Source organism: Euprymna scolopes, chromosome 35 (assembly GCF_053919585.1).
Source record: "Euprymna scolopes isolate OS-2025 chromosome 35, ASM5391958v1, whole genome shotgun sequence".
Classification (NCBI taxonomy): domain Eukaryota; kingdom Metazoa; phylum Mollusca; class Cephalopoda; order Sepiida; family Sepiolidae; genus Euprymna; species Euprymna scolopes.
The window spans coordinates 62078920-62098639 of NC_136516.1; the positions used below are offsets into that span (position 1 = coordinate 62078920).

Below are 19720 nucleotides of genomic sequence, written 5' to 3' on the forward strand. Positions count from 1 at the left end.
AATAATGAATAGATAATAATGAATAGATAATAATGAATAGATAATAATGAACAGATAATTATGAATAGATAATAATTAATAGATAATAATAAAAAGATAGTAATGAATAGATAATAATGAATGGATAATAATGAATAGATAATGATTAATAGATAATAATGAATAGATAATGATGAATAGATAATGATGAATAGATAATGATGAATAGATAATAATGAATAGATAATAATGAATAAATAATAATGATGGATAGATAATGATGAACAGATAATAATGACTAGATAATGATGAATGGATAATAAGTAATAGATAATAATCAATAGATAATGACGAATAGATAATGATGAATAGATAATAATAAATAGATAATAATGAATAGATAATGATGAATAGATAATAATGAATAGATAATAATGAATAGATAATGATGAATAGATAATAATAAATAGATAATGATGAATATATTATAATAAATTGATAATGATGAATTGTTGATGATGAACAGATAATAATGAATTGATAATAATGAAGAGATAATGATGAATAGATAATAATGAATTAATAATGATGAATAGATAATAATAAATTGATAATGATGACTAGATAATAATAAATAGATAATTGTGAATAGATAATAATGAATAGATAATGATGAATAGATAATAATGAATAGATAACAATGAATAGATAATGATGACTAGATAAATATGAATAGATAATAATGAATAGATAATGATGAATAGATAAGTATGAATAGATAATGATGAATAGATAATGATGAATAGATTATGATGAATAGATAATAATGAATAGATAATGATGAATAGATAATGATTAATAGATAATAATGAATAGATAATGATAAATAGATAATGATGAATACATAATAATAATTAGATAATATTCAATAGATAATGATGAATAGATAATAATGAATAGATAATAATGAATAGATAATAATGAATAGATAATAATTAATAGATAATAATTAATAGATAATAATGAATAGATATTGATGAATAGATAATGATGAATAGATAATGATGAATAGATAATTATGAATAGATAATAACGAATACATAATAATCAATAGATAATAATCAATAGATAATAATCAATAGATAATAATCAATAGATAATGACGAATAGATAATGATGAATAGATAATGATGAATAGAAAATAATAAATACGTAATAATGAATAGATAATTATGAATAGATAATGATGAATAGATAATGATGAATAGATAATGATGAATAGATAATAATAAATAGATAATGATGAATAGATAATAATAAATAGATAATGATTAATAGATAATAAGTAATAGATAATGATGAATAGATAATAATGAATAGATAATGAGGAATAATAATAATCAATAGATAATGATGAGTAGATAATAATGAATAGATAATGATGAATAGATAATAATGAATAGATAATGATGAATAGATAATAATGAATAGATAATGATGAATACATAATAATGAATAGACATTAATTAATAGATAATATTCAATAGATAATGATGAATAGATAATAATAAAAAGATAATAATGAATAGATACTGACGAATAGATAATGATGTATAGATAATGATTAATGGATAATGATGAATAGATAATAATGAACACATAAAAATTAATAAATAATAATAAATAGATAATAATGAATATATAATAATAAATAGATAATAATGAACAGATAATAATGAATAGATAATGATGAATAGATAATGATGAATAGATAATAATGAATAGATAATGATGAATAAACGATGAATAGATAATGATGAATAGATAATAATGAATTTATAATAATGAATAGATAATGATTAATAGATGATAATGAATGGGTAATAATTAATAGATAATGATATATAGATAATAATGAATAGATAATGATGAATAGATAATGATGAATAGATAATTATGAATAGATAATGATGAATAGATAATAATGAATAGATAATGATGAATAGATGATGATGAATAGATAATGATGAATTGATAATAATGAATAGATAATAATGAATAGATAATGATGAATAGATAATAATGAATATATCTTTAATGAATAAATAATGATTAATAGATAATAATGAATAGATAATGATAAATACATAATAATGATTAGATAATGATAAATGCATAATAGTGAATACATAATGATGAATACATAATAATTAATACATAATAATGAATAGATACTGATTAATAGATAATAATGAATTGAAAATTATGAATTGATAATTATGAATAGATAATAATGAATAGATAATGATTAATAGATATTAATGAATAGATAATGATGTATAGATAATAATGAATTGATAATAATTAATAGATTATAATGAATAGATAATGATGAGTAGATAATAATGAATCGATAATGATGAATAGATAATGATGAATTGATAATAATTAATAGATAATGATGAATAGATAATAATGGATTCATAATGATGAATTGATAATGATGGATAGATAATGATGAATAGATAATGATGAAATTATAATGATTAATAGATAATAATCAATGGATAATGATGAATAGATAATGATGAATAGATAATGATGAATAGATAATAATGAATTGATAATGATGAATAGATAATGATGCATTGATAATAATGAATAGATAATGATGAATAGATAATAATGCATTTATAATGATGAATTGATAATGATGAATTTATAATGATGGATAGATAATGATGAATAGATAATGATGAATAGATAATGATGAATAGATAATGATGAATAGATAATGATGAATAGATAATGATGAATAGATAATGATGAATAGATAATAATGAATAGATAATGATGAATACACGATGAATAGATAATAAGGAATAGATAATGATGAATAGATAATAATGAATTGATAATGATGAATAGATAATGATGAATTGATATTAATGAAAAGATAATAATGGATAGATAATAATTAAAGATAATAATGAATTGATATTAATGAAAAGATAATAATGGATAGATAATAATGAAAGATAATGATGAAAAGATAATGATGAATTGATAATAATGAATAGATAATAATGAATAGATAATAATGAATATATAATAATGAATAAATAATGATGAATAGATAATAATGAATAAATAATAATGCATAGATAATGATAAATACATAATAATGATTAGATAATGATAAATACATAATAATTAATACATAATGATGAATACATAAAAATGAATAGATACTGATGAATAGATAATAATGAATTGAAAATCATGAATTGATAATAATGAATAGATAATGATTAATAGATAATGATGAATAGATAATGATGTATAGATAATAATGAATTGATAATAATTAATAGATTATAATGAATAGATAATGATGAATAGATAATAATGACTAGATAATGATGAATAGATAATGATTAATAGATAATGATGAATAGATAATAATGCATTGATAATGATTGATAGATAATGATGAAATGATAATGATGAATAGATAATAATGCATAGATAATAGGTAATAGATTATTATGAGTAGATAATAATGAATAGATAATAATGAATAGATAATGATGAGTAGATAATAATGAATTGATAATGATGAATTGATAATGATTAATAGATTATGATGAATAGATAATAATGAATAGATAATGATGATTAAATAATAATGAATAGATAATAATGAATAGATAATGATGAATAGATAATGATGAATAGATAATAATTAATAGATAATGATGAATAAACGATGAATAGATAATGATGGATGGATACTAATGAATAGATAATGATGAATAGATAATTATGAATAGATAATTATGAATACATGATGAATAGATAATAATGTAATTGATAATGATGAATAGATCATTATGAATTGATAATAATTAAATTATAATAATGAATTGATAATGATCAATAAACGATGAATAGATAATGATTAATAGATAATAATGAATAGATAATGATGAATAAACGATGAATTGATAATGATGAATTGATAATAATGAATAGATAATGATGAATAGATAATGATGAATAGATAATAATGAATAGATAAAAATGAATAGATAATAATGAATAGATAATAATGAATAGATAATGATGAACAGATAATAATGAATAGATAATAATCAATAAATAATAATCAATAGATAATAATCAATAGATGATAATGAATGGATGATAATGATGAATAAATAATAATTAATAGATAATAATGAATTAATAATAATGAATAGATAATAATGAATAGATAATGATGAATAGATAATGATGAATAGATAATAATAAATAGATAATGATTAATAGATAATAATCAATAGATAATGATAAATACATAATAATCAATAGATAATAATCAATAGATTATAATCAATAGATAATGATGAATAGCTAATAATGAATAGATAATAATGAATAGATAATAATGAATAGATAATGATAAATAGATAATAATAAATTAATAATGATGAACAGATAAAGATGAATAGATAATAAGTAATAGATAATGATGAATAGATAATAATGAATTGATAATGATGAATAGATAATGATTAATAGATAATAAAAAATAGATAATAATGAATTGATAATGATGAATAGATTATAATGGATTAATAGTGATGAATTGATAATAATGAATAGATAATGAAGAATAGATAATTATGAATTGATAATGATGAATAGATAAGGATTAATAGATAATGATGAATTGATAATAAGGATTAGATAATACAGAATAGATAATGATGAATTAATAATAATCAATAGATAATAATGAATAGATAATGATTAATAGATAATGATGAATTGATAATAATGAATAGATAATAAACAATAGATAATTATGAATTAATAATGATGAATTGATAATGATGAATTGATAATAATGAATAGATAATAAAGAATAGATAATGATGAATTGATAATGATGAATAGATAATGATGAATTGATAATAATGAATAGATAATAATGAATTGATAATGATTAATTGATAATGATGAATAGATAATGATGAATAGATAATGATGAGTTGATAATGATGAATAGGTAATAATGAATAGATAATAATGAATAGATAATGATGAATAAACGATGAATCGATAATGATTAATAGATAATAATGAATAGATAATAATGAATAGATAATAATAAATAGATAATGATTAATTGATAATGATGAATAGATAATGATGAATTGATAATAATGAATAGATAATGATGAATAGATAATTATGAATAGATAATTATGAACCGATAATGATGAATTGATAATGATGAATAGATAATAATAGAAAAGATAATGATGAATTATTAATAATGAATGGATAATGATGAATAGATAATAATGAAAAGATAATGATAAATAGATAATAATGAATTAATAATAATTAATAGATAATGATTAATAGATAATAATGAATTGATAATGATAAATAGATAATAATGAATTGATAATGAGGAATAGATAATAATGAATAGATAATAATGAATAGATTATTATGAGTAGATAATGATGAATTGATAATGATGAATAGATAATGATGAATAGATAATGATGAGTGGATAATAATGAATTGATAATGATGAATAGATAATGAGGAATAGATAATAATTAATAGATAATGGTGAATAGATAATGATGATAAAATAATAATGAATAGATAATAATTAATAGATAATAATGAATAGATAATGATGAATAGATAATGATGAGTAGATAATAATGAATTGATAATGATGAATTGATAATGATTAATAGATTATGATGAATAGATAATTATGGATAGATAATAATGAATAGATAATGATGATTAAATAATAATGAATAGATAATAATGAATAGATAATGATGAATAGATAATGATGAATAGATAATAATTAATAGATAATGATGAATAAACGATCAATAGATAATGATGGATAGATACTTATGAATAGATAATGATGAATAGATAATTATGAATAGATAATTATGAATACATGATGAATAGATAATAATGAATTGATAATGATGAATAGATAATAATGAATTGATAATGATTAATTGATAATGATAAATAGATAATAATGAATAGATAATAATCAATAGATTATAATCAATAGATAATGATGAATAGCTAATAATGAATAGATAATAATGAATAGATAATAATGAATAGATAATGATAAATAGATAATAATCAATTAATAATGATGAACAGATAAAGATGAATAGATAATAAGTAATAGATAATAATGAATAGATAATGATGAATAGATAATAATGAATTGATAATGATGAATAGATAATGATTAATAGATAATAAAAAATAGATAATAATGAATTGATAATGATGAATAGATAATAATGGATTAATAGTGATGAATTGATAATAATGAATAGATAATGAAGAATAGATAATTATGAATTGATAATGATGAATAGATAAGGATTAATAGATAATGATGAATTGATAATAAGGATTAGATAATACAGAATAGATAATGATGAATTAATAATAATGAATAGATAATAATGAATAGATAATGATTAATAGATAATGATGAATTGATAATAATTAATAGATAATAAACAATAGATAATAAACAATAGATAATTATGAATTAATAATGATGAATTGATAATGATGAATTGATAATAATGAATAGATAATAAAGAATAGATAATGATGAATAGATAATGATGAATTGATAATAATGAATTGATAATGATGAATAGATAAGAATGAATTGATAATGATTAATTGATAATGATGATAAGATAATTATGAATAGATAATGATGAGTTGATAATGATGAATAGGTAATAATGAATAGATAATGATTAATAGATAATGATGAATAAACGATGAATCGATAATGATTAATAGATAATAATAAATAGATAATGATTAATTGATAATGATGAATAGATAATGATGAATTGATAATAATGAATAGATAATGATGAATAGATAATTATGAATAGATAATTATGAACCGATAATGATGAATTGATAATGATGAATAGATAATAATGAATAGATAATGATGAATTATTAATAATGAATAGATAATAATGAATGGATAATGATGAATAGATAATAATGAAAAGATAATGATAAATAGATAATAATGAATTAATAATAATTAATAGATAATAATGAATTGATAATGATTAATAGATAATAATGAATTGATAATGATAAATAGATAATAATGAATTGATAATGAGGAATAGATAATAATGAATAGATTATTATGAGTAGATAATGATGAATTGATAATTATGAATAGATAATAATGAATAGATAATGATGAGTAGATAATAATGAATTGATAATGATTAATTGATAATGATGAATAGATAATGATGAATAGATAATGATGAATAGATAATAATTAATAGATAATGATGTATAGATAATGATGATAAAATAATAATGAATAGATAATAATTAATAGATAATAATGAATAGATAATGATGAATAGATAATGATGAATAGATAATAATTAATAGATAATAATGAATAGATCATAATGAATAGATAATGATGAATATATAATAATGAATAGATAATGATGAATAGATAATGATGGATAGATAATGATGGATACATAATAATGAATAGATGCTAATGAATAGATAATGATTAATAGATAATAATGAATAGATAATGATGAATAGATAATAATGAATAGATAATGATGAATAAACGATGAATAGATAATAATGAATTGATAATGATGAATAGATCATGATTAATTGATAATAATGAAATGATAATAATGAATTGATTATGATGAAAAAACGATGAATAGATAATGATGAAAAGATAATAATGAATAGATAAAAATTAATAGATAGTGATTAATAGATAATAATTAATAGATAATAATTAATAGATAATGATGAATAGATAATAATAATAGATAATAATTAATAGATAATAATGAACAGATAATGATGAATAGATAATAATGAATAGATAATAATGAATAGATAATGATGGATAGATAATAATGAATAGATAATAATGAATAGATAATAATGAATAAACGATGAATAGATAATGATGAATAGATAATAAGGAATTGATAATGAAGAATAGATAATGGTGAATTGATAATAATGAATAGATAAAAATTAATAGATAATAATGAATAGATAATGATGAATAGATAATAATGATAGATAATTATGAATAGATAATGATGAATAGATAATAAGGAATAGATAATAATGAATATAAAATAATGAATAGATAATAATGAATAGATAATGATGAATAGATAGTAATGAATAGATAATGATGAATAAACGATGAATAGATAATGATGAATAGATAATAATGAATAGATTAAATGAATAGATAATAATGAATAGATAATAATGGATAGATAATAATGAAGAGATAATGATTAATAGATAATGATGCATAGATAATAATAAATAGATAGTGATGAATAGATAATAATGAATAGATAATGATGAATAGATAATGATTAATAGATAATGATGAATAAACGATGAATAGATAATGATGAATAGATAATAATGAATTGATAATGATGAATAGATAATAATGAATTGATAATGATGAATAAACGATGAATAGATAATGATGAATAGATAATGATGAATAGATAATGATGAATAAACGATGAATAGATAATAATGAATAGATAATAATGAATTGATAATGATTAATAGATAATGATGAATAGATAATTCTTAATAGATAATGATGAATAGATAATAATAAATTGATAATGATGAATAAATAATGATGAATTGATAATGATGAATAGATAATAATGAATAGATAATAATGAATAGATAATGATGATAAACGATTAATAGATAATTATGCATAGATAATGATGAATTGATAATAAAGAATAGATAATGATGAATAGATAATAATGAATTGATAATGAGGAATTGATAATAATGAATAGATAATGATGAATAGATAATTTTTAATAGATAATGATGAATAGATAATGATGAGTTGATAATGATGAATAAGTAAGAATGAATAGATAATAATGAATAGATAATAATGATTAGATAATGATTAATAAACGATGAATCGATAATGATGAATAGATAATAATGAATAGATAATGATTAATTGATAATGATGAATAGATAATGATGAATAGATAATGATGAATTGATAATAATGAATAGATAATGATGAATAGATAATTATGAATAGATAATGATGAATTGATAATGATGAATAGATAATGATAAATTAATAATAATGAATAGATAATGATGAATAGATAATAATGAAAAGATAATGATAAATAGATAATAATGAATTAATAATAATGAATAGATAACAATTAATTGATAATGATGAATAGATAATAATGAATTGATAATGATAAATAGATAATAATGAATTAATAATGAGGAATAGATAATAATGAATAGATTATTAATAGTAGATAATGATGAATTGATAATGATGAATAGATAATGATGAATAGATAATAATGAATAGATAATGATGAGTAGATAATAATGAATTGATAATGATGAATTGATAATGATGAATAGGTAATGATGAATAGATAATGATGAATAGATAATGATGGATCGATAATAATGAATAGATAATGATGAATAGATAATGATGATAAAATAATAAGTAATAGGATATTATTAATAGATAATAATGAATAGATAATGATGAATAGATAATGATGAATAGATAATAATGAATAGATAATAATGAATAGATAATGATGAATAGATAATAATGAATAGATAATGATGAATAGATAATGATGGATAGATAATGATGGATAGATACTAATGAATGGATAATGATGAATAGATAATAATGAATAGATAATGATGAATAGATAATAATGAATAGATAATGATGAATAAACGATGAATAGATAATAATGAATTTATAATGATGAATAGATCATGATGAATTGATAATAATGAAATGATAATAATGAATTGATAATGATAAAAAAACGATGAATTGATAATGATTAATAGATAATGATGAATAAACGATGAATTGATAATGATGAATAGATAATAGTGAATAGATAATGATGAATAGATAATAATGAATAGATAAAAATGAATAGATAATGATGAATAGATAATAATTAATAGATAATAATGAATAGATAATGATGAATAAATAATAATGATGGATAGATAATAATTAATAGATAATGATGAATAGATAATGATGAATAGATAATAATGAATAGATAATGATGAATAGATAATAATGAATAGATAATGATGGATAGATTATAATGAATAGATAATAATGAATAGATAATAATGAATAAACCATGAATAGATAATGATGAATAGATAATAATGATGGATAGATAATAATTAATAGATAATGATGAATAGATAATGATGAATAGATAATAATGAATAGATAATGATGAATAGATAATAATTAATAGATAATAATGAATAGATAATGATGGATAGATTATAATGAATAGATAATAATGAATAGATAATAATGAATAAACCATGAATAGATAATGATGAATAGATAATAATTAATTGATAATGATGAATAGATAATGATGAATTGATAATAATGATTAGATAAAAATGAATAGATAATGATTAATAGATAATAATGAATAGATAATGATGAATAGATAATGATTGATAGATAATAAAGAATAGACAATAATGAATAGATAATGATGAATAGATAATAATGAATAGATTATAATGAATAGATAATGATGAATAGATAATGATGAATAGATAATGATGAATAAATGATGAATAGATAATAATGAATAGATAAAAATGAATAGAATATAATGAATAGATAATAATTGATAGATAATAATGAATAGATAATGATTAATAGATAATAATGAATAGATAATGATGAATAGATAATGAATAGATAATGATGAATAGATAATAATTAATAGATAATGATGAATAAACGATGAATAGATAATGATGAACAGATAATAATGAATTGATAATGATGAATAGATAATGATTAATTGATAATAATGAATTGATAATGATGAATAAGCGATGAATAGATAATGATGAATAGATGATGATGAATAGATAATGATGAATTGATAATGAGGAATAGATAATGATGAATAGATAATAATGAATTTATAATAATGAATAGATAATGATGAATTGATAATGAGGAATAGATAATGATGAATAGATAATGATGAATTGATAATAATGAATAGATAATAAGTAATAGATAATGATGAATAGATAATGATGAATAGATAATAATGAATTGATAATGATGAATAGATAATAATGAATTGATAATGATGAATAAATAATAATGAATAGATAAAGATGAATTGATAATAAAGAATAGATAATGAGGAATAGATAAGGATTAATGGATAATTATGAATAGATAATAATGAATAGATAATGATTAATAGATGATGATGAATAGATAATAATTAATTAATAATGATGAATAGATAATAATGAATTAATAATGATGAATCGATAATAAAGAATAGATAATGATGAATAGATAATGATGAATAGATAATGATTCATAGGTAATAATTAATAAATAAATAAATAGACACAATCATAAAATGTCAGCATCAACACTAAACATTTCTTGGTGGATAATTAATTGCTAATAATCAATAGATAATGATGAATAGATAATAATGAATAGATTATAATGAATAGATTATAATGAATAGATTATAATGATTCATAGATAATTATTCATAGATAATGATTCATAGATAATAATGAATAAATAAATAGATACAAACATAAAATATCAGCATCAGCACTAAACATTTCTTGATGAATAATGAATTGCTGATAATGAATAAATAATAATGAATAGATAATTATGAATAGATAATGATGAATAAATAAATAGAAACCAACATAAAATGTGCAGCATCAATACTAAACATTTCTTTATGAATAGTTTGAAGATTATTTTATATAGAAACTAATTTTACCCAGCAAAGTATGGGAATCTTTTTACTGTCATCTTTGCTTCTTATTTTTAGATTTGGTGTAAATATAAAATATCAACTGTCCTTCAAAATGTGACACAAGAACAGAATTTCTCAACTGTCGTCAACGGAACGGTTGTCAGTTCTTTGCAGAATGTGACACGCATGGATAACGTTTCAGTTGAAACGAATTCAGAAAAATGTGAGTATAAATATTTTGGGTATAATAAGATGATATTTTTTTTTATTAAAAACTGTCTTGGCTTGATTTTTTAAATTCTGGCAAAAAGAAATGATGTTAATATTTTTTTTTGTTTTTTACTGTTTTTCACCCCAAACTCAGCACAGCGCCACTAAGTTGTAAGGGGTTACTATTTATGATCAAATTTGCAGGGATACTATGTAGGTTGTTGGGCAGCAAGATGTCTGTTCTGGGCTTGGGAGAGAATTCCAAAGTCTAGTAGTTTGAAGTCTAGGATCTCTAAAGTGTAGGGTGGGATTTTGCTGGTTGTTAAGTTTGTCGGGAATATTTACATTGAGGGGGTACTAGTGCTTTAAGTTCGTCCAAGCATTTAATAATTAAGGTCTTGTAAAAGAGGCACAAGGATGCCACATTTTGTCGATGAGACAGAGGTTAGAGTTTGGCCAACAGTGCAGAACCTATTATGTTGGAAACTCTTTTTTTAATCCTGTCTAAAAGCAAGAGACTAGTAGCAGATGCACCAGCCCAAATGTGAAAACAATATTCCATGCATGGGCGAATAGTGGCTTTGTCGAGATATGGGATACTAACCATCTAGCACAGTAGAGAGAGCCCATTTTTGCTGCAGTAGCTTCGATGTATTTGTCCCAGTTCATGTTGTTTGTGAATGTTAAGCCTAGGAACTTAAAGGAAGTACTTTCAGGCAGTGTATCATTGGCCATGACAATCAGTGGTTGAGAAGGTTTCTTATAATTATTGAAGGGAATCAGCTTAGTCTTGGCAGCATTGAATGTCCAATTTCAGCCCCATTCCACTACAGACTAGAGTTTCAACAATTTCCTTGAATCTCAGCAAATATCAAGTTGACAAGAAAATTCTCACAGTTTTTAACTTTTAAATTCAGATGAGTATATCTTGGCTCAAACCAAAATTTATTGATCGAAATAAGCACCATCAGGATAAACACACTTTTGCCAACGCAAAACAAGTGTATTCATGCCAGTAACGTAAAACTCTTGTGTTCTGATGGCAATGTAGTCGCTGAAAGCGTTTTTGATATTGCTTAGGTTTTTGAAGCATTATTCACGCAGAAAGTTGTCAAGATGCTTGAAAAAGTGATAGTCGGTAGGCAGGAGGTCTGGAGAGTATGGCGGATTACAGTTTCGTAGCCCAATTCATTCAACTTTTGCAGGATCAGTTTAGCAATGTGCATTCAGGCATTGTTGTGAAGGAGAATTGGACCTTTTCTGTTGACTAATCCTGAGTGTTGTTGAAGTTTCTGATGCATTTCATCCATTTGTTGACGACTTTTTTTTTTTTTTTTTTCCACAGAGGAATCACCACTTATCAAGGCCAAGAGGCCACTCAAGGATAAGGGTTAAAGAGTGTACAGTAGAAATTGGACAATATAGTAACCGTTAGTAATAGAGATTCGGTAAATTTGTTAACTTATATGGAATGGCTCATCAAAAACTTGTTTACATTGGACTTGAAGACAACCATATTTTAGTCAGCTGGAAAGCAGAAAAACGGAAGACAATTCCATAGGCGTGCAGTTCTAAGAAAGAAGCTTTGTTCATGGAATCTAAGCTTAGGTTTAGGCACAGATAAAGAGTGGGGGAAACTAGTGATAGTGTTTTCTGCAAGACGGGTGTTTCTTGTGAAAGTTTGGCTAGGGGTTACCATAGAATGGAGCTCAGCCGAGCACCTGCCATGAAAATACCGATAAAGCATAGACAAACTTGCAACATCTCTTCTGTGAGAAAGAGGTTGCAGAGAAGAGAAAAGGACATCCCCCACAAGGCTATGAAGTCTATTTTGAACTCTATCAAGACAGGATAAGTCCTTTCTAGCAGCTCCTGCTCAGATGAAGCAACAGTACTCCATTCTTGGACGTACCTGGCTCTTATATAGATAGAGATTGCATCAGTAGTGAGATATCTACTGGATTGATAGGAGGATCCCACCATTTTCTAGCGTCAACGGATTTAATGTATGTGTTCCATTTAAGATCAGGAGTAAAGGTCAAGCCCAGAAGCTTGTCAAAACATGAGGCCTCCCCAGACGAGAGCCATTCATTTCAATTGATGCAAGATGGGGATCAGAGCGTTAATGATGTAAAGATAAAAGCTTAGTTTTAGATGCATTAAAAGTAACAAGCCACCTCTTTCTCCATTGTACCACTTGCTCAAGATCAGAGGAGAAAAAATCTGAGTGAACTTAGTCGTTTACGGTCTTAGATGTGCTACCATAGATAGTAGTGTCATCAGCATAGATGTCTACGAATGATGTAAGGATATGATTCGGAAGATCATTAATATAGATCAGGAAGATAGTTGGGCCCAGGATGAACCCTTGAGGGACACCAGCATTAATACTAAGAACTTCTGATTTCTGTCCATCAAGCACTACTCTTATGAACCTATCAGAGAGAAATGATTTAATAATTGAGAAGACATTTCCAGCTATATCATAGCTGGAGATCTTGTGAAATAAACCTTTATGCCATACTCTATCAAAGGCCTTTAATATGTCAAGAGCAATTGCCCTAGAAAGGTAGCCTCCGTCGAGAGATTCGCTAATCCTATGAGATATAACTGTAAGCACATCTACTGTAGATCTAGCAGAACGGAAACCATATTGCTTGTCACTAAGAAGGTTATTTTTACTAAGATGGTTGATTACTTCTGTATTTAACACAGATTCCAGCAACTTACTCATGACGCACAGGAAACTTATTGGCCTGTACTGAGAGGGAGATGAGCGATCACCTGAATTCTTAAATACTGATGAGATTTTCCAGGGTGATGAGAAGCAATTCTCCTTAAGACAACGTTTAAACAGTTTTGTAAGGATGGGCGCTAGTTCTGGTTGAAGTTTTTTGAGTACTATAATTGGAATACTGTCAGGGCCAGTTGCTTTGCAGGGTTTTTGATTAGCTTCGCAACATCATGTACAGATATTTGTATATCACATAGCATGTTTTCAGATACAGGAGGAAATATTGGAGGTTGGCAGCCTTGATCGCAAAGGTTAGAATTAGCTGCAAAGTTCTTGGCAAAGAGTTTGGCTTTGTCTGATGTTGACGAGATTACCTCAGGTCCATTTATGAGAATTGGGATAGAGCACACACTTCTGTTCAGGATTCTGTTTGCTATTTGCCAAAACTGGTAGGAACCAAGCTTCTGCTCAGCTACTTTGGACTTGACGGACTAAGCATACAACTCTCTTGCGTTCTTTATTACTTTTTTACAATGGTTGCTGGCAGTCCTGAAAGCGGCTTTATTTTCCATACATCTATTATGTTGGAAGCAATGAAAAAAGTGATTTCTATGCGCAATGGCAGCAGCACATTCCGGAGAGAACCACGGCTGGCTGTTAGGTTTTTGCTGGAATTTTTTCGAGGGTATGAAACGGTCTATTCCTACAATTAACCATTCTGTCAGGTCTGATATTATAGAGGACACAACCTTTTAAAACATGGAACGCAGAGGTAGATCTGATATAAATGTGCGGAAGTTATCCCAGTCAGCCATAGAGTGTCAATATACTGTACGATGGAGAGGTACATCTGGAGACATATTACATTTTATTTTTATCTTAACTGATACAACTGAGTGGTCGGGAGATCCAAGTGGAGACAGAACAGAAGCTGAACACAATTCAGAGCAAGTTGTGAGAAAGAGGTCTTGTAGACTTGCATACTGGCCGTCAATATCGGGAACACGGGTGGGTTTGTGAACAATCTGAGTGAGGTCATAAGCAATGGAGAAATCATGACAGAACCTCCCCTCATCATCAGTTTTGTTTGAGTGAGTTCACTATTCCACATTGTGAACATTGAAGTCTCCACAGACATGAATATTAGCTGAAGGATAAGTGATAGGGTGTGGTCAATTTTCTCAGATATGCTTTTAAAAATAGTAATTCTGCTGTTGTGGGGGCGATACAGAGTAAATATAAATGCAGTAGTGTGAGCTAATGCAACCCGGAAGCACATATAGGGTAAGTTAGGATCTTCTCTGGAGATGTCCCTACCACATGGAAAGCCGTCTTTTATATAGGCACATATTCCATGCCCATGGCGATCTTGGGGGTCAGATTTGGAAGTTAAATTAGAGGATCCTTTAATTACAAACTCATCTGGCGAAATGGTCTGTCCAATTCCAGTTTCACTTAGAAATAATATGTCTGGTTTAGTCTCCTGTAATTGGGCTTCAACCTCTGGAAGGTTAGAACGTAGACCCCTGATGTTAGAGAAGTAGACCTGGTAGTAGGGGTCTACATTAGAAGTTGGAGTTCCGTGTTTAATCATGTTTTTTATTGAGACTTTTCATGATGGAGTTTTGGGATTTGTGGACTAGGTCGACAGATATGCCTGAAGCAGGGCAGAGAGGGAAAGTAAGAGAGAAATAGAAATGAAGAATTTTTTTATTTTTTTTGTAGCACATGAAAAGGTAAAGCCATAACAATTATCCACTAGTATGGCATCGAGAGGCCCCACCAGAAACTTCTGCATGGTCCAGAATCCATTCACCAAATGGCAATACAGCAGCCCCAGTACTTTGCACCTGCTAATAGGACAGCCTCCTTAGTGGTTAATCCAAGGTTCGGGTCTCTGACTATCAGGCGGATAAGTCAGCCCAGATAAAACGTTTACCTCCAACAATTTTCAGTTTTTGGCACATAAAATGCATTACAACTAAACTTTGAGTTCTCTAACTTCTTTTCTTTTAATGAATACATGGCATTTTTAAGCAATTGCAGCATATTTATGTGCATTTACTGCAGATTATTTGTAAACCATTCATTTCTGGAGATTTTCAGTAGCATATTCAGATTCCTTGCACAAAAATACACTTATATGGCAAAGTTCGTTGCTTAGTCTTGTGTTTTAACAAAGCTATAGCATTTTTACTGAAAAAGAATGTGACAAAATGCATATGGTCTTAATGAGGGGAAAATATCCAAACACGCAGGGCATAAAAAAAGTCATAACTTCCTTGATTTTAATTGGATTTTAAAAATTTAAAAAGATTCTTTCTTAGCTTATCAAGCTCTTTCTATATATATATATATATATATATATATACCAATATTGAAATATTTTAAGCCATTTAAATTTTTTTTATGTGTATTGCTATTTATACTTAAAAAATAGTGCTAAAATTTTACCAGCTAGCAGCATGGCTGTTACTGAAAAAATCAAAATATGTCATTGGCAGTTTTTTGTGTTAAATTTTTGGAAAAAGCAGAAATAAATATCCAATATTTATATACATAAAAAGAACTTAGTTTTGATAAATTTATTAGTAATATGTGGCATTGTTATGGTTTGTTTTGAGGATGAAAAACAGGAGATGAAAAGATTTTTGCTTTCAGATTTTTGTGTGAAAATGTTCGCTAACAATGAAAAACAGAAAATAAGGATTTGAGATTGTTGTTGATAATAACAAAGAAACCAAATGTGGCAAACGAGTGAATTTATTATCCCTTTTTTTGTTTGTTTCGTCACATTCATATTATTAGTTTTATAAAATAAATTTATTTTTTAATATGGCTGACAATTCTGTCAGCTTAGAATGGTGTTGATTAAACGCTCTAAAACGTAATTATAAATGCAACATTTAAAATTATTTTACAAGATTTTAACTGATTTTTTACTTACTATATCTTTGCAGGTTACTGTCTGCTGAGTTACATTGAGTGGAGTGACACAATATCTGGAGCCACCCTTTTGGCTACATCGTTGCTATTGCTTGTACTGTGTCTCATGGGAATGGTACGATTATTGCATTCCATGTTGCAGGGCCCAGTGGCTTCGGCTCTCAAAAAGACTATAAACTCTGACATTCCCAAACCCTTTTCTTTCCTTACTGGTTATGTTGCTATTATTATTGGAGCTGGACTCACAATGATACTCCAAAGTAGTTCGATATTCACTTCTACATTGACTCCACTTGTCGGCCTAGGTGTGATCCACATTGAGCGAATGTACCCATTAACATTAGGTTCTAATATTGGAACAACAGCAACAGGTCTTCTGGCTGCAATGGCAACCTCTGGAAACAGGTTCCGTGCCGCCCTACAAATTGGACTCTGCCACTTTTTGTTTAACGTCAGCGGTATCCTTCTTTTTTACCCAATCCCAATTATGCGCAAGATACCAATCAACCTTGCAAAGAAGTTGGGAAACACAACTGCAAAATATCGTTGGTTTGCCATTCTCTATTTGATAGTAGCTTTCTTTTTACTTCCGGCATTTATCTTTATGCTCTCAATGGCCGGCACGAATGCAATGATTGCTGCAGCTGTCATCATTCTACCTCTTATTGCCTTTATTATTATCATCAATATCCTGCAGAAAAAGAAGAATAAGCTTTTACCAAAACTCTTGAAGACCTGGAATTTTTTGCCCCTTTGGTTGCACTCTCTGGAACCTTTAGACAAGTTCATAACAAAATGTACTGGAATTTGTAAATCCTGCCAAAGAAAACTGGACCATTCTGTACCACCATCAGTTTTGTTGACACCATATCCTAACCAAAGTGATATCAGTCCAGCTAGCTCTCGTCAAAGTGAAGATGGAAGCCCTGTCAGTTCAAGGTCTACATCTCTATTAATACAAAAAACTACAACTTTATAACATTTTTTAATTATTTAACCATGTTTATGCAGCGGTTTGGTTTCTTATTTGTTAGCATCCTAACAAGCTTCCATATTCAGTGTAAACAAAAAGGAGTATAATATTTGGAAATAAATTTTTATTTCACTCTATCGATGACAAATACAACAACGATACAACATAACTTAGTGAAACCATCATCTTTCATCGCTGTGTTTTTCAGTTGTCGTCATTATCCATTTTTCTCATTTATTTAACAAAATTCATTATTTTTCTTTTCACTGTTTACACATTTTTTATTTCAAAAGAAATCATGAAAATATTTTTTGTAGAAACTGTGTTTAAAAGTGAAATTTCCATTCTTAAAAAGTTATAAAAAATTGGAATGCTCAGCACAAAAGCAGATTTAAAATTGTAGCAATAAAAAGTTATTCACTCTGTCCGGCTTTCACTATATTTTAAGGAAGACTCCAAAAGTAGCTGGAAAATAATTTTTAAAACTCAAAATTTGATGCCCAATTTTGCTAACTCTGCATGAAGGAGATACTGGAATGTTAATGAATCAGCATTTTTAAATGGTAAATGGATCCAATCACAAGAATTAATGGTTAACACCTATTTTTTGTGTGTTTATTTTTGCTCCTGATATGTTTGATTCTTACTTTCAGGATATTCCTGAAAATCCTTACAGCGAAACCCAAGTCAACAGCTTATAAGTATTTTATTTTGACAAATTTTATATAAATAGAGTAAAAAGACAAAATTAAAAATAAAAACAGTTTTTCCAAAAAGTTTTTTACTGATTGTTAGAGACTTTTTAGTGTTGTTTCTGTTTAGTGTGTGTTGCTAAATTCTTTGGAATATACCAAAAACAGCGCTAAGAGTTAATAAATATGCAGT

The 19720-nt window shown here is 25.2% G+C and overlaps 1 protein-coding gene across 1 annotated transcript in view; it reads left to right on the top strand.

Moving 5' to 3' along the window:
• LOC145259881 (sodium-dependent phosphate transport protein 2A-like) overlaps positions 1–19027 on the top strand; it is a 287103-nt gene extending 268076 nt beyond the window's left edge. The window contains exons 8-9 of the mRNA XM_080117759.1: positions 12048–12195; positions 17877–19027. Coding sequence (XP_079973885.1) covers positions 12048–12195; positions 17877–18841 — 1113 coding nt within the window. The 3' untranslated portion in view covers positions 18842–19027. The remainder of the gene's footprint in view (positions 1–12047; positions 12196–17876) is intronic.
• The last annotated feature ends 693 nt before the right edge of the window (positions 19028–19720 follow it).